The sequence below is a fragment of the Aulonocara stuartgranti genome (genome assembly GCF_965226115.1).
Source record: "Aulonocara stuartgranti genome assembly, chromosome: 13".
NCBI lineage: Eukaryota > Metazoa > Chordata > Actinopteri > Cichliformes > Cichlidae > Aulonocara > Aulonocara stuartgranti.
The window spans coordinates 8,868,298-8,888,984 of NC_138949.1; the positions used below are offsets into that span (position 1 = coordinate 8,868,298).

A 20,687-nucleotide genomic window follows, 5' to 3' on the forward strand; every position below is an offset into this window, starting at 1 on the left:
GATTAAGCTGATGATACATCTTTATTGCAGTATTAGTTCCACATAAATAGCTCATCCTGTCTTTCATCATAAAGGAGGGCGGGTCTGGAAGGACTCAATGACAAAAGGGGGCTAAAGGTCACATCGCATCACTGTATCTCCTCTGATTTGACCATATACACAAATAACAATAGATTAAATCAGGATTCCACAACGTGTCCTGGAAACCCTAAATGACGTCACTTTCTTCAATTAAAGACTGAACATGTTTGTCCCCACTACTGCACTTCAAATGCAAGGTAACGGGGAGATCATGGTTAACAATTAGTCCTAATTAGGCCTCTCATTGAAGAGTTTACACTTACCACTGGGGCTCCGACCTGGCTCCAGAGAGTCTGGAGCTTTGTGTGGCCAAGGAATCTAGAGGTTAAAACCTGATTGTGTGATGACATCTGGAGATAGTGAGCTCGATTCGAAACTAGTCTGAGATAATTCAATGAGGGGGTCGAGGGCTCCTCTTTAAACTCGTAAATTTACGACAGTTTTTTTTTCTCTTTTTGACATTTCAATTCATAACCCATGTTGTGTAAGAACGAAGGAATTCACTGGTTGATATAAACGTGCTATAAATGCTCAAATGTTTTGAATTAAGCTCGGCAAAAATGCAAAACAACAACCTGCAGGTTCCCTGCTGTGTGAGGTTTCAAGCTGGCCCGAGGCAAACATCTCAGTCAGCAAAGATCAAAGAAACTTTCTCACTTTCTGTCGATGTTCTCTGACTACAGTCACACACACACTCACCCGGTCCCACCCTGACAAAGGCATCATCACCAGGTTGCTCAATGCGCATACAACATGCGCTAAAGAGCTACCTACACCCTTGATCACCTGAAAAAATATAACAATATATATATGTGTGTGTGTGTGTGTGTGTGTGTGTGTGTGTGTGTGTGTTTTGATGGTTGATAAGTTGATGGTGGTGGTGGTGGGTAGTTGATGGAAACATTGCGTAACTGTATGTATTTTTCTTCTTGACCGAAGGCGGTTAAACAAGTCACACCTCCCACATTTATAGTTATTCTCATCGCATTTAGTGGCGGATACAGACATGATACTCTTTATGCAGACATCATTCAGTTTGAAATGCCAGGTAAATGAGAGTCAGACTCAGTGGCGCCAGGGCATCCCAGCACGACCTGAGAAAAAGTAGAATCCTGCCTCTATTAACCTCAATTACAACCGCCATCAAGTCCCCATTGTTCCTGTGAGATCGCTTTGCATATGCAAACAAAGAAGTGTGCCCCTCCTATATAGCGGCCAAGAGTCATCCATACAAACACATACTGCTTCAACCGCTGCTTCTATCCACTATGGCTAACTTTTCTGTTGAGTGCCTTGCCAGGAGTTATTATGAGGAGATGACTCCACGGACAAAGGATGCCGCGCTTCATTCGCGAGATCTCAGTGAAATCGTGGAATTTACAAAGGAATCAAGAAGTCGATACTCTGCAACATCGCCAAACAGTAAGTTCACAGATAAACCTTTTGTTTTAAGAGCTGCTGTTGATAGGGCCTTTGTGTGCGTATTGATTTTTGACTAAATGAATTCAACTTCTCATCTTTCTCCCCCCAGACAGATGCGACAACTCTTCTGGGTCCGAGAGTGAAGTGGGAGATGACAGCGAGGGGGAGGCCACCCAGCAGAGGAGACTCAGGACCAAGTTCACATCCGAACAAGTTAGCAAACTGGAGCATACTTTCAGCAAGCAGAAATACCTGGGTGCTACGCAGCGGAGGAAAATCGCCGAGGAGCTGAATCTTTCTGAAACCCAAGTATGTTACATGCATGCTTTCCTCAAGGCCTCCTCGGTGGCACTGCAAAGCTTTCCACAAGCACAAGCTGACAAAGACTTTTATTACTATGTTGCCATCTAGTTACCCGATGTAATTCAGTAAATGTAAATCTGTTTCAAAGACTATATAAACATCATAAAAAGTCCCTTTGCTTTGTGTTTGTGCGTAAAGGATAGTACCTTATGGCCTTTTTTGCATCTCACAGGTGAAAACGTGGTTCCAGAACAGGAGGATGAAACTAAAAAGGGAGGTCCAGGACAGAAGGACGGAGTTCCTGACAGTGCAGACCTCTCTTCTGCCTCCGATGCTGTTTCAGCACCCATTCCTCACCGGACAGCTCCCCGCCAGCTGCGGCTTCTACCCGCAACTGCACCCGCTCCCCGCACCTCTGCACCATCACCCCTCCCACCCAGTTCTTCTGCCGCCGCCAAACTACTTCTGAGCTCCCAGAACTTTTATCCCCCAAATTCCTGTCTAGAATCTAGATATTCCTCCCCTCATTGCTCTCTCTAAAAGAGAGATTTTAAAAGTTGTGAATATAATTGCTTTTATTATGTCTGAAGCACTGCACTGGGAATGTTTTGATGTTGTAAGTATCATTCAAATAATGGAAATAAACTTGCTGCAAGTTTTTATGGTTTATGGCAAAAATAAAACAGAATTAAAGTCTTTAAACTGCTTGTGATGGGTTTTTTTCTGTTTTCGACTTCAGGTTCATAGATCGTCATTTTACATGCGCACACTTAAACAAGTAAAACACAAACCACGACCTTAAAAATTCACATAGATTTTGGGCACATTTATGTAACATTTTAGAAGAATGTAAAATCATGAATAAAAGTTTGTAAATGAGAAGAGAGGTTAAAGGTTTGGCTAAACCCTGATAGATATCCGGGGGAGGGGTGAGACAGTGTGTCGTGTAGAAGCTGTTGTTTTCAGTTTGGATGAAAAGCACACAATAACAAAATGGTTGAATGTCACACAATTCAACCATCCTGTGTGTTGCCATTTATTTCAACAGGAACAAAGTGTGCAGTTCAGTGCGCTTCTCCTCATCATACTGCAGTGTTTCTATCAGTGCCCCTCTCTCACTCCCCTTCTCTCCTGGTTTCCCAGCCTTGACAAGCAGCTGGGCAGTTTTCTAACATCCTGTTGATACAGAACATGTAGCGACAATGACAGGCCCGTCTGTCTTCTCCGTCTTGTAAATGCAACGACGTGAAGTTGTTGTCCCCTGCTTTTGCCGCTGGCATTGCTCCACGCTGAGCCTGTCCTCCGCTGGTTGTAGATTTTACTTGTTCAAAGGGATATCAGAGCGGATCTAACCGCGAGATCATTGAGCTTCATTGAGATCTATTGTATGACCATTCAGCTGTTCGCACTTACTTGAAAGACAGAGGGAAGGCGCCACTGAGTCTGCCAAAGGTGTATATTGGCTCACCTTAAAGTCATTAGTTGGCTCCAGCTAAATACAGTTAGGTCCATAAGTATTTGGACAGGGGCAGTTTTTTGCAGTTTGGCCTCTGTACGTCACCACAGCGGATTTGAAATCAGGCAACCAAAATGTGATTGAAGGGCAGACTTTGAGCTTTAAGGCAGAACTGTTCAAGAAAGACGTAGTTTTTTTGTCCACAGGACCCCATTTCTAGAGGTTCAGAACTCATGGGACCAACTAGCATTATTTTAAATATGTGACAATGTGTTTCATACATGGATGAAGATGCTTTGGAGTCTGTAACTGCCTGAAGTCTGTCCATGGAACTCACTGAATGCTGTTTTTTCTTCCTTCATATGCTCGGCAATAGGCCTTTGCTGCAGTTGTTTCTGTGGCTTCAGTTTTGTCTTCAGTAACTAAAAAGCATGATCTGTTAGACTGAGATCAGGTGGCTGACTTAATTGTTGGAGAATATCAAATATTTATTTGCATTAAGAAACTCGTGAGTTGCTTTTGCAGTAATCTTTGGGTTTTTATCCATTTACTGCTGTCTGATTCGTTTAGCAGTATTTGCTTGTATCTGAGCAGAGACTATAGCCATTCAGAATAAACACCAGTGGCAGCCCTATGTCATAACAATGTGTCCACCATGTTGAACAGATGGTGTGCTTCCAATCATGAGCCACGTTTTCTTCTCTATACTTTGCTAATAATGGGAAGTTAATCTCTCCTGATCTGAACTCTTTGAGATGTTTTCTGGTAAACTAATCTATAATCTATCATCTGAACTCTAGAGTCTACTCCTCATATTTAAAAGAAACTCCTGGTGATCAGACTCGTGATGTATGTGGATTATTGGTTGGCTCTACATTCAGCAGCACACAGGATTTTCTTAGTTATTTGGCAGGGCCTAAAGCCAGCGCACACAAACAATCACCAATCACCTTTAGCTGCTCTGCCCCTCGACTTTGGAATTCCCTACCCCCGGACCTCAGAAATATTAGTTCATTCTCTCTTTTTAAGTCCACCCTCAAAACTCATCTGTTTAAAATTGCCTATTCTTAAATTTCTGTATGTTTTAACTTTTATCTTCTATTTTTACCATTGTGTATATTTCCAGTTTTTATCTGTTGTACAGTGTCCTTGGGTGCTTTGAAAGGCGCTATTTAAATAAAAAATGTATTATTACCAAAGAAAATAAATGCTGTCATTCCGCACCAGGAGGCACAATTATGAAAAAAGAGATGATTAGACCTGCAAGCATCAGTAACTAGAATAATGAGAAGGACACATTCATTTAAAGGCTTACTGGACCGCTATTTATGCTGTGCCTCTGTTCAGTCCTCCAGACAGAGGAACGCCTCGGTCTGCAGCATTAGCAGGGATAGTTCCTAGTTGAGACATCGACATCAATCTTTGTGAGAGGGCAAAGATGTGGTGAATTAAATGACAATGAGTGTTTCCCTGATACCTTTTGAAAAAGGTGAGTAAATAGGTGAAGAGGTGTCAACAGTGGCTGCAGATAGACTGATAGGAGTCCTATTAATGCATTTATCCAAGAACTCCAGCTAATTTTACCCGCTTCCCTAAACCTACACAAGAAACAGCTACTTTTACACTAAAAGAACAACTTTTTACTAATGAAATGTGCTTGACACACGATTTAAAAATGGGAGATCAGTAGTTATCAACCTTTCTGGTTTGTAACCCCTTTGAAAAATACCAAGGGTTCATAATTATTAGTTTTTAAGTAAAGCTTTAAAAAAAGGTCAAAATGTTTCATTTAATTTTCTTTAAGTTTGAGGCCAAGGAGGTGAAGCCTATCATTATTACAGTGCTTCACAGCTTAACACATTCCAAAATAAAAGCAAAAACGTTTGATGCACATACTTAAAAAAAACCCCTCTTATATGCTTAATTATGTCATGACCCAGATTTTGACTCTCATGAATGGCACCAGCCCCTAGAAATCATATTTTTTGCCTTTTAAAGTTCACTACATTTACAGTGAAGTGTCCATGTGATGCTGTGGGTGGCATTTAGACGGCATGGTCTGGCTCTATCAGCCCCAGCACTTTACAGGGCAGCACTACAGCGAATCGATTCAGTGCCACTATGCTATGAGCAAACATTCCTCTCTGATGGACGAGCTTGCTTCCATCCACTGAGTAAGAAGGGCCGTTCAGCAGTTTGATTAGCATGAATTGGTTGTGGCCTTCACATTCTACAAATCTCCACTGCGGCGAGCGCCTATAGGAGATTTTTGATTGACACATTAGACAGTTCTCTCCACTGCCAGCATCAATACATGCAATGACAGAAAATATTTTGGAATAATCAATGCCTTGGAGCACTAAAACTATGCTGTTACCACTTGGTCAAATGACACTTTCAGCCCTTTTTGGCTTGTGACCTCTTACAAAAAAGTAATAAAAAGCACTATAGTTATAGATATAGTAAAGAGCAACCCTCCTCCATCAAAATCTTTCAGGTTATTTTATTAAAATATCCACTTTCTCGTGTCTCTGAGGAAATCCCCGTATGAGTGTCTTCTTTTTCTCCCTGCTCATTTGATCTATCTCAGACTTGGCAGGTATATTGTTAAAGACCGGACTGTTAATTATTTTACGGCCCCTTTGATTTTTATGACCCTTTTAGTGGGCCTGTGAACCACTGCACAACACCACCTAATTGTATTTATAGTCAAAACAAGTTCCACCTCAACCAGAGAAATGCTATTTTGCTTTTTTTTGCTACCTTTTAATGTTTTGAAGAGTGAAAATGTAACTTTAAAAAAGCAAAAATGATGGAAAGATTTATAAAAAGCACAAAAAGGTCCTCTTTTATCGCATGAAATCAGCAATACTGAGATTTTATGAGCTCATGTCATTTGTGCCACAAAAAACATGACTAGTTATTATTATGTAAAATTCTGTACTGTATGATTTAAGTGTCCAATACCACAAAAACGTACAGTGCATGCAAATACTTCAAATCCAATGATTAATGGCCCAACTTTCTTTATTCAGCAAATATTCAGGGCAAACACACATGAACAATAATGTCACAGAAATGCAATAAAACACATATGATTAAGATCAAATTTGCGCTTTAATAAATAAATCAATAATAATCAGAGGGGCATAAAAATACCTGAATCCAGTGTATCACAGTCTGTGCTTTGCAGATTTTCTTTGTAAGCCCAAGACAGGCTGGAATTCCAATGTATGTGTGTGTGTGAGAGTGAGTGTGCGAATGCACACTTTGAGGTCAGCTGTCATGCGGAGAAGATGATGAAATGGCTGTCTGCCTGGTGGAATACCTCTGCAGCCCCATTTTCCCATGCCTTATGCCTCTTTAAAGTTAAATCTCAAAGAAGTATGTGCATAGGAAAAAGGAACAGCGAGTGCAACTAGCCCCACTGCCCCGATTCTGGACACTGGAACCTGGAGGGCAGGGATGACAAAAGGCATAAAGATGCATGACTGGATGCACAACACAAGAAATGACTCTTATATTCTTCTCCTGTCTGACTGGCTAAAATTGCATTACGTCCAGGTATTAAAAATACTGTAATATCAAAATAAAATGCACATACAGCAGTCATACGCTTTATAGTTGCCAAGATGTAGTTTTAATTAAAGGATTAAGTTTATAAAATGCGTGGAAGGCGTGAAGAGGACTTACCCCGTATAGATCTCCATGCATGTCTCCCAGGAAAGCACCTCCTGTTGGCCATTTATCCCTCCACAGGGACCTTGAAGATGTTTAACAAAGACAGAGTAGCTGTTGTGCATGCTCACTCAGCACTTCTCCTCCCTCTTTGGTTTCAAGCCATGGCGACACATCTGGGAAGATGCCTGTAGACACTGAAAAACAAACAAACAAATTCTACAGTACAGTGGCATACAAAGGTTGGTTTCTTCTGCAAAAATACTTTGTCTTGTTTTGCTCCAAATCTTTCAGCTACGAGTGAACTTGTTACAGTTATTATCTCCTATCTGACACAAGCTGGAAGAAGGGAAATATTCAGGACGCCCTGTTCCTGATGGTGGAAAAGTTTCTTATCTGTTCAGGGGGTTTTTTTTCGTTCTCTTTCCCTCTCCCAGAAGAGAGGCCCCCGTGCTTTTTAGAACTCAAGGTCTCTAGACAAGGACTCTCAGGGTGTGCTGAAGTGAGACACTGACGCACACACACACACGTGCACAGGTTGTGTGGTGTGTAGCTGAGGGAGTGTTATGGCATGTCAAGGCCGGTGCACCGGGCTGAAGATGAAACTGCTCTCTTTTCTCTGAACCACTGTGTTTGCAGCGCTTGTGGGCAGCAGTCGTATATCACACGTTTTGGTAAAGAAAGATCTATCTTTAAATGAGCACCCTGGACCAGCTGAGGTCACCTCACATCCCAACGTAGCTGAAAAAAAAAAGTCTGGCAAAAATGCCGCTAATGAGCACTGAAAGTTACTTAGAAGCATCTCAGTGTTGAGTCTCAGCCTTGTTGTGTGTGTATGACGTTTTTAATAGAGCATAAATTTGTGTTGACCCAACTCAGTGTTTGAGGAAGCTGATATGCCGCATAGCGACAGGAGTCATTTATCTTGCAGCATTAAATCCACTCTTTTTCTTTCATGGCTCTGAATCACGTCTTCAAATCATCAGCTATGTTCTGATGTGGAGAGGATTCTTTTTTCTCTTTCTCTCTCTCTCTCTTTATATTTTATGTATTTAAGTTGTATAAATTTGATGTCATGAGAAGTTAATGAGTCCACAGTGCCATGCACATCAAAGGTCTGGACATTTGATTGAGACTAACCAATTACTTTGCTTCTTGTTTTCTTGGTAGCAGCTGAGGAATCTATATTCATCAAAATGGATATAGATAAATCATTAAGAAATACATTAGTACAACAATAAATCAGTGGCTTTTTCTGATGAAAGGGTTTGCATGGCGGGGCATTTGGTTAGCACCGTTGCGTCACAGCTCCTGGAGTGAAGCGAAGCTTTCAATGGGTTGGCTCTTCAGTCTAGAGATATAGCAGTTAGATTCTAAACTCACCATAAGTTTGGGTGTGAGTTTGAATGATTATCTGTATCTCTGTGTTGACTCTGTGATTGGCTGATGACCCTTTTCAGGCTGTACCCTGCCCCAGCACAGATAGGCCCTAGTAGGATAAGCAGTTAAGAAAAACAGATTAATGATATTTGGTGTTTTATCAACTAGTGTTCACAAAAAACAAAAACAACAAATACATTTTGATCATCTTTACTTGAACTGTGCAGCTATTATGTTCTAATGTGTTTTTGCCACAAGAAAACAGACTGATGACCCGTCCAGGGTGTACCCCACCGCTAACCCTATAGTGGATGGGACAGGCTGAACCCCACCCATGACCCTGATAAGGATAAGTGGAAGTAACACACATTTCTGGCACAACTTCACCGACTTCCAAGGTGCATGGAGAAGATAAGGATCTAACTACACAAAGACTCCAGCAACACTTAAAAGTAATGAGAAAAAACTTTGTTAAGTGACCTTTTTCACTTTTTTTGTCACTTAATAAAGTTGCTTCTCATTATTTTTCAGGATAAGTGGAAGAGAATGAAAGGATGGATGGATGTTTTAGCCACATCCAAGTTCTGAAACTGTTTCTAACTGGTCAGACACATTAATCCTCCACACCACCACTTGGTGGCAGCAGTCTCAAACGTTGACTGGCAGCAGCCTGAGGTCACTGTAAGTATATAATGTAATAGTGTCTATTTGTTTTAAAGCAAATAACTTATAGGTAAGGGTTACAGTATATACAGTGCAAGGAGTCATACTGCACTGAGGTGAACTGAGAGGTTCTGGTAGCTCAGCATTTTTGTCTGTTTTTTTTGGGGGGGTGAGATAACCACACCAGCATTCAGTCAAGGTCGGACAGGCTGTGGAGTATTAGTGCTCTGATTGTCAAATATGCAGTTATCAGTTTCTCTTATCAATATGTGCCTTACTTGCAGTGATTTAAGGTACAGGATCCTCTACTTAAAAGGCTTTTCAAACAAGGCAAACAAGTGTACTCTATACTCCAGCAGTTCCCTCTACATCAACATGTCAAACTCATTCCCACCATGTCTCACGAGGGCCTGCATGCTTTTAATTGGGTGTACTTTAACATGCGGCTTTAAAAATCCACTCTTGTTTTCTTCGTCTTCTTTTTTCCCCTTTCTTGCAGAGTGTTCTGTTTGAGAAGAGCGAATTTGCAGAGTTAAGCAGAAATGTCTCACTCTGCAGAAAAAAGGCAACAAAAGCTGCTTGTTCATCTAAACACATCTGCTGCGGAGCAGGAGCGGGTTCTCTCAGAAGGCGAAACGAGGTTTTACATTTTGACACTTCGACAGGGTGAGAGTATGATGTTTCCAGAATCACAACACAACAAACACCTGTAGTTGTCTTTAAGCTTAAATTGGCAATTTGGGAAATCCATCATGTTCATTAGGAGAAAACAGAGGTTAGGTGCACTCTGTAAACACAGTGCTTGTCTCAAAAATACTACCTACTGTGCAGTTTTTATGTCTTTGTAGGAAAAAATGCAAATTACCTCTAGATGTACACTACTGTAAGCATGTGCATCATAAAATAAACTATCATCATGCTTTAGTCAGGTGTCTCTAGTCAGATGGGAAAGTTGTCTTTAAGCAAGATTCAAGTGATTACTTTATAACAGGATCTGTGACTAAGGGCCCAATTCCCCTGCCATTATATTGAATTTCATTGTATTTTATGTGAAATTACAATGTAATTTTACATTCTGTAAGTAATTTTCAGTACTGCATATGTAATTGTAATTCCCACTTAATTTCATGCTAATTTTGTGGGGCAAAAAAAGTATTTAGTCAGCCACCGATTGTGCAAGTTCCCCCACCTAAAATGATGACAGAGGTCAGTAATTTGCACCAGAGGTACACTTCAACTGTGAGAGACAGAATGTGAAAAAAAATCCATGAATCCACATGGTAGAATTTGTAAAGAATTTATTCGTAAATCAGGGTGGAAAATAAGTATTTGGTCAATAACAAAAATACAACTCAATACTTTGTAACATAACCTTTGTTGGCAATAACAGAGGTCAAACGTTTACTATAGGTCTTTACCAGGTTTGCACACACAGTAGCTGGTATTTTGGCCCATTCCTCCATGCAGATCTTCTCGAGAGCAGTGATGTTTTGGGGCTGTCGCCGAGCAACACGGACTTTCAACTCCCGCCACAGATTTTCTATGGGGTTGAGGTCTGGAGACTGGCTAGGCCACTCCAGGACTTTCAAATGCTTCTTACGGAGCCACTCCTTTGTTGCCCGGGCGGTGTGTTTTGGATCATTGTCATGTTGGAAGACCCAGCCTCGTTTCATCTTCAAAGTTCTCACTGATGGAAGGAGGTTTTGGCTCAAAATCTCACGATACATGGCCCCATTCATTCTGTCCTTAACACGGATCAGTCGTCCTGTCCCCTTGGCAGAAAAACAGCCCCATAGCATGATGTTTCCACCCCCATGCTTCACAGTAGGTATGGTGTTCTTGGGATGCAACTCAGTATTCTTCTTCCTCCAAACACGACGAGTTGAGTTTATACCAAAAAGTTCTACTTTGGTTTCATCTGACCACATGACATTCTCCCAATCCTCTGCTGTATCATCCATGTGCTCTCTGGCAAACTTCAGACGGGCCTGGACATGCACTGGCTTCAGCAGCGGAACACGTCTGGCACTGCGGGATTTGATTCCCTGCCGTTGTAGTGTGTTACTGATGGTGACCTTTGTTACTTTGGTCCCAGCTCTCTGCAGGTCATTCACCAGGTCCCCCCGTGTGGTTCTGGGATCTTTGCTCACCGTTCTCATGATCATTTTGACCCCACGGGATGAGATCTTGCGTGGAGCCCCAGATCGAGGGAGATTATCAGTGGTCTTGTATGTCTTCCATTTTCTGATGATTGCTCCCACAGTTGATTTTTTCACACCAAGCTGCTTGCCTATTGTAGATTCACTCTTCCCAGTCTGGTGCAGGTCTACAATACTTTTCCTGGTGTCCTTCGAAAGCTCTTTGGTCTTGGCCATGGCGGAGTTTGGAGTCTGACTGTTTGAGGCTGTGGACAGGTGTCTTTTATACAGATGATGAGTTCAAACAGGTGCCATTCATACAGGGAACGAGTGGGGGACAGAAAAGCTTCTTACAGAGGACGTTACAGGTCTGTGAGAGCCAGAGATTTTCCTTGTTTGAGGTGACCAAATACTTATTTTCCACCCTGATTTACGAATAAATTCTTTACAAATCCTACCATGTGGATTCATGGATTTTTTTTCACATTCTGTCTCTCACAGTTGAAGTGTACCTCTGGTGCAAATTACTGACCTCTGTCATCATTTTAAGTGGGGGAACTTGCACAATCGGTGGCTGACTAAATACTTTTTTGCCCCACTGTACTTCCCCTTGTTACATCCTAGGTAGACTGTACTTTCTGAGGCAAGGGCAGTATTATGGAGTGACTTAGCCTTGTCTAACTTCCAGCTTTTTAATAGGGAAGGAGAAACTCCTTTCTTCTATTTCGTTTTCAAAGTTATGTTTGAACAGTGATTGTGAAAGAAAGAAAATACGTTAGATTTCACTCCGTCATTATAAGCTCACATAAGCCTGCAGCCTTTGACTGTATTTTGTTTTTTTCTTTTATTTGGTGAGGGACAACAGCCTGCTTTTACGTTGCTAAAATAAAGGGATGAGTAGAACAGCCATCATAATGAACATAATGAGTATAAAAATGTTTTAGCTACCCTCTCCAGTGCAAACATTCCTCCGTCTAACCTCACAATACAAGAAAAGAAGGCCGTCGCTTCCCTGAGCAAAGACCAAAACATCACCATATTACTAGCTGTCAAGGAGAGGTGCACTGTTGTTCTAAACACAACAGATTATCACACAAAAATGACTACACTCCTCAGGGACAACTATACCTATGAAGCCTTAAAACGAGACCCCACAAGCATCTACAAAAACAAAGTCATCAGTTACCTACAACAGCTTGTAAAGGATAAAATCACTGACCGCTCTGTATACCACCATCTGCCCAGGGGATGCTATACCCTGTATGTATGGTGTTCCAAAGAACTGCAAAGAAGGACCCCCATTCATACCCATTGTAAGCAGTATAAAGTCAGCCACCTACAATGCTACTGCCCCTTGTGGGGAATGCACCACATCATATCAAAAACCCCACCGACTTCACCAACATGGTCCAGAGACTTACACTGGATCCATAGTGTCCAGAGTGCATACCTACAGCTGAGGCTGCCTTACCACCACATATTTTAAATGCAAAGAGGATTTCTACAGACAAAAACCATGGATGAGCCATTGGCTCCCAGGTGTCACCTATTGTGGCCAACCTTTAGATGGAAGAAGTGGAAAGTTAAGGACTTGGCTCTTTTAAAGGGGCAGCACCTAGCCACTGGTACAGATACGTGGCTACAAGGATTTCACATCAAAATCCAAACCCAAGAAGGAGAAGCCTTCACTGCTCACATCAACTCAGTGGATAGAAACATAAATTCACCAGGGAAGACACAAAGGATAATAGTTTGCTGTTTCCGGACTGAGCTGTGCACACTGAGGGAAATGGAAACCTTAACACTGAAGTTTACCGGAAGCCCACACACATGGACCAGTACCCACTCTTTGATTCCCACCACCCTGTGGAACACAAACTTGGGGTATCAGGACCCTGCAACACTGGGCAGAAAACACTCCTTCTAAGCCAGAGCGGGAAAGAAATGAAATACACACACACACACGTAAAGAAAGCTCTTTTGGGCTTTCATCAAATCAGCAAAGATGCACAGTTCAGGTCAGACGAAGAATCCAGAGTCCAGCTGATTTTGGAGAACCCCTGACTTTTAAATTTGCACAACCACTAAGTCAGCATGGTAAGAGATTCATCTAATAAAGTGAGACAATAGCTTCACTGAAACAAAACAAAAAGTGTACATTTCAACTATCTTAAGTAGATATGATATCACATCAACTCTGGGCACATTAAGGCTCCTTTTTCAATCAAAAAAAGCATGGTTGACTGGAAACTCCAGCAGATGTTTGCCTGCTGGAAGAATTCAAAAGTTACAGGAACATTTTACTGGGAGAATGCAACAGAGTGTAGCAATATATATAAGAAAAGGTCCATTAGTGTAAAAATCAGTGCGGTACACATCAGCATCGGAGTTGAGACGCTTCTCTGAGCCGCCCAGTAATTCTGATAGCTTGTCAGTCCGACTCAGGATTTTCTTTGGACAAATAAAATTGACAGAGTGCTCATTTCAGTTTATTTTCAGGTTACTGCACTCTCTGAAAACTCATTACCATCTCATGACTCACTTGACAATATTGTTCTAAAACTGCAATTTTAGAGAGGTTCGTTACTCTTTTGTGTGTGTGCGTTGTTATGTCATTTGTCAGAATTAGTTCAGAGTTAGCCTTGGGCTATGCTACTTTTTTCTTTTCTCTCTCTTTCTTTTATTTTTAATACATCATTTTTAACTTGGGGAAAATGTTCTCTGTAATTTGGCCCTGTAGTCAAGGATATTAACACAAAACAGATGAAAAATACTGTATAATGTGACAAAAACATGCCAATGGAAGGAGAAAAAGATATATAAAAATTGAAAGGAATAAAACTAAAAAGGCTGTGAAGTATTTAAAGGTGTTTAGATATTTTTACATTGGAAAGCATTGCTCTTGTTTTTTTCTTCTCCGGTATTCTAATTCTGATTCTGATGAAATTTAAAACAAAAAAAGTTGTTTTTAAACAGAATGAAGGCCATCTTTCAGCTGCTCCCTTAGTTCAGAGGTCACCACACCAACTGTGGATCTGCATCTTTTTGATTGGGTGCAGATTTTGACACCAGATTCTCTTCACGAGGCAACCTTCACAATCACTTGGGCTTGCAATGCCCTTTGACTGGGTATGTGTCTCCTCGCAGGCCTACACCACAGAGTCACCAGCAAACCACCAAACATTTATGGTTACTGAATGAATATCTACAAATAACAAACCCCACTTAAAATCCCCTTTTTACTAAACATACACATTTCTGCTAAATATAATCATAAAAACAACCATTAAGAAAACATTTTCCTCTCTAACTGCGAGTGTGTGAGTTTTACTGCAAATGCTGATTAAAAGAAAATCCAATCTTTAGGGGAAAAGGATATTTTGTTCGAACAAAACAAAATTTAATTAAATCAAAAGCAAAGGAAATGTCTGTAGTCCCAGTTACCGACAATTTGGTCACCTTTCCCCCTAGTACATGGATGAGGAAGTGGGCAAAATTTTTTTCGATTAATAACGGCAAAACAAAAAACTAAAACTAACTAACTAACTAAGAGGAATTCTTTTGAAGAAAAAATGAAGTGAAACAAATAAAATCACCATGGCAACTGTTAAACTGAAGTCAATTCAACCCTATTTTATGCAAAAATTCAACCCTATTACAAAAGGTGATTATCTAACTTTTACACAACAGGATTTGCTTTACTAGCAGCAAAACATTAAAAAAAATGATTTAAAAATTAAATATCTGAGACTTTTTTTCAGCCAGGACACAGATACTTGCTGGACCTCTCCTGTTGCCTGTCAACTTCAAAACAAGTGTAATAACCTCATACACTCTCCTGGACAAACACTTGCTTGCCTTGTTTTTGGTTAAAGCCCAGAAGCTTTGTTGTAATTAAGTAGCACCATGCTGAATTAATTCACAGTGATGTCTGTGTTGAAGCGCACTTGTTCAAGGTCGGAGTGCTTTCAGTAGTGAAGCCTAAAAATCTGCTTCGGTCTGAAAATGCGTGATTTTCGTGAGACTGATACTCCCTCTTCCCTTTGCATCTCTCAACAGTTAGCAAATTTTAACTTCTCCTCCCATCATTTCCCCGTGCTGTGCTTTGGTGCATGATGCTGGAGACACAGTGAAACAGATGGGGACAGGGAGGGTGGGGGGGACTTAGTGCCCCCCCCCAAATGGGGCCCAATCTGCATCAGGAGCAGGGACTGACAGAATAAGGCCACAGGGTGGAGAGACAAGCACTGCAACCAGATCCTCCCGGGAGTTAGGCCACCACGAAGCCACCTGGTTCCCAATAGGGGGCTTGTGAGTTCAAGCATCCATGGCCAAAAGTTCTCCACGCCAGCTCTTCTCTTCTGTTCTGCATAGGTGTGTTTGTGCCTGCGGAGGAGGAGGAAATTGATGAAGGATGAAGAGGGGAGGGAAGGAATGGTCAAGGATAAGAATGAGCAGGAGGCAAAATGCACTTCTGAGCCCTGGCTGTGAACATTTTCACTGCAGACCCTAATCTGACATTTAAATAAGTGTCTCCTGCTTAATTTTACTGCTTCTATGTTTTGTAAATTGCCTCTGCAGGTGTCTGTTTGTAGTAGGTAATGGAAACCAGATGTTGTTTGACCGCTAGCCTTTTTTCCCCTCTACGATTCCTAATTCATAAGTTAATGCCGTTGGCTGGAGATAACGCTGCCTACCACACCATCACCCCCCCCCCCCCCCCCCCCCCCCCCCTCTCTCTCTCTCTGGCTGTTTACTGGCTCTGACAGGGTTGCTGACAGAGAGAGCAGAACTCTAAACATGAGCTCTGTTTGGTGGAGGCTTTTTCTTCCTTTTGTTCTCTCCATTCATGAGCCGTTCATTCCCCCATTTCTCCTGGAAATATTGGTGTAAAAAGCTAGACATTTTACATCAGTGGACATGATGCAATTAAAAAGTTAGACAAGCAGTAAAAAGGGACACTGATAGTGCTTCATGTCACCACTGTGATACCTTTGGGCTCACTGCCACCAATAACAGTGATTCCTATGAAATTAAATTCAACTATCAATTTGAAATGACGTCCTCTTTGCGTCCTTGTGACTTGCACTTTTCTCTCCCAGTCTCTTCCTGCCTGTCTTCCTCTCTTTCTCTCTCCCTGAAGGTGGCTCAATCAGATGACAACAGTGGCTGTCTGCCATTGTCAAAAGACATTTCAATTTGGCGGCCCTCCCACGAGTCCGGGCACATTACCACTTCAAAAGGCTGCGAGTCCCCAGGTCGCTCCCAGTGAGGCTGGCCTAGTACACGCCCCAACCACCACCACCCCCACCCCACTCCAACCTGCTGTTCAGCAATGCTGATGAGGGCCCAGGCCCCGCTGAGCACGCTTGTCTCTCCAATCTAAACAAGATTCTGTGAAGGAGGAGCGGGAGGATGCTTTGTTATTCCTCAGAATAGAACGATGTCTTTATTCAGGTTAGGCGGGTGCTTAACAGTTCAGCCAAAGACACATTAACTTTTAGGCTAACAAACAAATTTATTATATGTTGACTTGAGTTGTAACTCATGTAGCATTTTCATATATGTTTTTTTAAACTCACTGAACCTTAAAGGAGGGAGGCGAAGAAAAACTCAAAAGATAAAAAAGGGTGAATCTGGTGAGCAGTGGAAGCAAAATGATTTTTGCTAACTAAAATCAGGCTCTCATTCAGGAGACTTTCACAAAACCAGCTCCCCAGGTCCACAGACCAGTGATCACACGAACTCCACCTGCCCTTCAGGATGGTTTTGTTGTTCTGCTTCAGCTGCGGCACCTTGTCTGTATATTCAGAGATGATTAAAGACCCACAGTCACTGACAACCAGTGCTGGAAGGAGATCCCTAAGACAGCTGGCAAAAATTGACAGCTTTTCTCAGAGTCAAAAACAAAAGTTCAAATTAAAATCACCTAAAAACTACATTAAGCTTTGGGCTCCACACCCTGATAAAATATGTACCCATCATATTGTATGGCTGCTTGTTTCTCTAAACACAGAGGTAAGAAGTGCAAAGTTAACATATTACTGTTTTTTCTATTAGTGTCATATAGAAATGACAAACGTTATACATTTCCACATCCTGTTCATGTACCTTAAAAGGAATGGAGTAGATTTTTACTTTTTTTAAAAATATATATTTAAAGATTGAAAATTTCTGTAGGAGTTTACACACTTCTCTTGATTTAATCATTAGTTATTATTCATCTCTTCCTCTGTTTCACAGTGTGTCTTCTCTTCTGTCTTCCTCCCATCACCCTCAACCGGTCACAGCAGACAGCCGCCCATCAGTTCTGCTGTTAAAAGGGAGTTTTTTCCTTCCCACTGTTGCCAAGTGCTGGCTGATAGGGGGTGGTCTGCATTTTTGTAGGCTTTTTACCTTACAATATAAAGTGCCTTAAAGCGACTGTTGTTGTGATTTGGTGTTATATAAACTGAACTAAATTAAATTGATTTCGCAATTAAATTCATTTCCACAAGGGCTGGTAGGGGATGGTCACCGATCCAATACAGGCCCGGTTAGATGGATAAGGCAGGCTACAAGAGGTGTGCAAACATTCCCTGTAAGTTATATGAATACCTTACTATTGCTTTTAAATGTGAATGCTTTAATATAACCAGGATACTGGAAGACTGAGGTTTTGGGGGTTGTTGACAAAAGCAGCTACAGTCATCTGAATAGTCTTGCAGATTAATTGCAGGGCTATTTTTGCACCGTTGATGTTCTCTAACCATCTGTCACCTTGTTTTTAATTAAAATTTGAGACACAGATCTTTGTCTCTTTGTCAGTGCAGGTTGTATCATCTGTTGTTATCATTTTGCATTTTCTTTAAACCATACAGTGATTTTTCTCTTTGCCTCGTGTTTCTTAATGAACGCACATTCAGAATCTGTTTAACCGCTGACAACAGCCATTAACTGGCATTCTGTCTAATAGCATCCATAATGGATCAAGCTCATGTTTTTTAAGTTATCGTACGCAGCTCTCCATTTACACGTCAAAGTGAGATTCTTTTTTGATGAGTTGTTTATTTAGTCAAGCCCATTTAGTGGCACGGACACACTAAGCACTGCTAAGGGTCTCACTTATGTAATGGTCTTGTTGTTTTGGAGACAGGATATCAGAATCTATTTTGCCATATTCCCCTTTTTGCCTTTGTCAACATACTGTCGGTGTTAATCTGGATCAGCGAAAGTCACACTGGCACATTTGCGTGCATGAGTCCTCACTTGAGTTGTTTTTCTCAAAGGTGAGCCTGCAGGCCATAACAGTCCCCGTACTGAAAATGAAGACATCAGCCAAGACCCTAAAGTGTAATATAAGATATAAATGACTGGAGGTATTACCTGTAGCACAAAGACATGAAGTGAAGAAGTAGCTCCCTCAACGCAGTGAGAAGACTGATTTGAGTGATACTTCTGTTGTTCCACTCTGTACGTTTTTGTTTTGCTCTTTAGATGAGCACGTGCAGCTTCTCTTGTAATGTTGCAGAGAGGGTAATAAAGCTTCGCAGTGACTAAATCAGACAGAGCTTGGCAGGGAGCTGACAGTGAGTGAAACGGCACTATTGTCTGAGCTGACTGGCACTCGGCGCTGCCATGCAGCACCACCACTTTAATGTTGCGCACTGCTGTTGAACGGGGTTAATGGCACGTTAATATGGCAATGAAAGATCAACCTCTGCTGAATGAAATATTTAGTGTTGACACGTCCTTCAACCGTGCCCTCTCTGGGCTTTTGACTTGGCCGCTGCAGGTCTTCTAAATCAGTGAGTGAACTGAGTCCCGAGGTTCTTTTCCTCCAGGTGTAGGCGTGTGAAATGAAATGCAGCATAACACTGTTAAGAAAGCCTGAAAACGGAGATTAGTTGTTATTTGACTTGTGTGTATAAAAAAGAAAAACATGCTTCAACATAAATTGGATTAAAATGGGATTTCAGCCAAAATGGTGAAAGCTCATTTACATCCTGCTACAGAAGGCCTGCAGGTAAAACTATGCTGTGTGACCATATTCAGGAACAATGTTGCCTTTGCAACAATAATACAAGTCTGACAAGTCATTTCTGGAAGGTGGGGCATTTGCTGTTTTCATGAGTGCGTGGCCCACCGTGGGCAGTTGTGTAGCCCAGCCATGCTTCCAGGAAATTTGCTTTATCCCCCCAAAATAGCAGTAACTCTCTTATTTGTCATATATTTTACATGTTGACAGCTTTCGTCCCATATGGGGCATTTTCTGTTGATGCACTCTAAGATCAAAACATGACTAATGAATTGTGTAGCTGTACAGCTGATGAATTATCTTCTCATATGCTAGTTGTCATTTCAACATCACAAAGATGATAATTTAAACGATTAAAATGCCTCAAACAAAGCACACACAGTCCCTGCGTCGGTGCTGATCAGCATGTGTTTGGTATAAATCACATGAGTGTAAATCAGGAAGGACAAACATTTTGTTCTCTTTTCACTGATGATCATGGGACAGAAAGGCAAAGTTGTACCACATTACTGATAATTTTGATTCATAGCATTCTAATTTTTTCCACCTTTGCATCACTGAATGCTAAAAATATCAACATTGCTTCTTTTGTCGAACGTTCCTCTGGTCCACCGTGTGTGTAACTCCTGTTGCAAGAAAACTGTATGTTCACACAAACTTGTTTATATATCCCCACTGAGTCCCCACTTATTGACCTAATGCATTCAGTGCCAGTGCCCTCACAGCTTAATCATTAACCGAACCTTAGCCCCTGACCTAATTCCCAAAAAGCGGTCTAGACTCACAAGGACCTCAACTTGTGTCCCCACAGTATTCCAGCTAGTGCTGTAAAATCAACGACAACTAAATGTGCTGACTTTAGGTAAACTAGGAATAAAACTAGGAACCAACCTAGAGCTGTGATAGAAATGGAAATGTGAAGCTCTGCAGGGCTTTGCCTTTCTATATCCAGCTTTATGCAGTGCCCGTGCTGTGCAGGGGTTGCAAAGGGGAGATGTGAGGGTCGTCGGGTTGTTTCTAGTTTTAGACATGTCTCCTGCTTCCTCTCTCTCCCTCCCTCCCTCCCTCCCTCACCTCCTCTATATGTGAATGTCTCACTCCAAGTGAGGTGTGATCTCTCTCCCTCTCTTTCTCGCTCGGTTTTTGTACGGTGCTCCCTGGCAGGACTGACGATCAGACGCGGGCATGGGAAAGCAGGTTTGTGGCCTTGCGCCGTGGGGGCTCTCACCTCCTAGCTCTCCCTTCCTTTTCCTCCCACCTCCTTCTCTACCCTCTGGTTGACTGATAAGAGTCACATGAAAGACCTTCCTTTCCTCGGGTGGTGGGAACTCTGATGATAAGGTGGGCGATGTGGCAGCTGCTGGGCCTTCTCCAGGGAACAGGGAGTTCTCAGACTCCTCTGATACTGTTGTGCAGAGGGAATGAAGGTTGCAGGGCATGCGTTTGCGTGTGTTCACTGAGCATTTGTGTGCGTGCGTTAGTTTGAAACCCTGAATAAATGTGGCATTTTTCTCATGCAGCAATGTCACAGCTTGTCAGACAAAAAAAA

General features: G+C 41.8%; 1 protein-coding gene and 1 long non-coding RNA gene across 2 annotated transcripts; one reads left to right on the top strand and one right to left on the bottom strand.

The window, feature by feature from the left end:
* Nucleotides 1–1,320: 1,320 nt before the first annotated feature.
* On the top strand, nt 1,321–2,275 carry vent (ventral expressed homeobox; the record flags this gene model as incomplete). Its single annotated transcript, XM_082557866.1, has 3 exons — nt 1,321–1,503; nt 1,613–1,812; nt 2,039–2,275. Exons 1-3 carry the CDS (start codon nt 1,350–1,352, stop codon nt 2,273–2,275), a joined length of 591 nt encoding a protein of 196 aa, XP_082413992.1. The 5' UTR covers nt 1,321–1,349.
* Nucleotides 2,276–6,271: 3,996 nt separating this feature from the next.
* LOC309720447 lies at nt 6,272–7,348 on the bottom strand. The gene is made up of 2 exons (XR_014280488.1): nt 6,956–7,348; nt 6,272–6,714 (listed from the first exon to the last, which is right to left on the bottom strand). It is a non-coding gene; the product is annotated as an uncharacterized lncRNA (long non-coding RNA).
* Nucleotides 7,349–20,687: the final 13,339 nt, after the last annotated feature.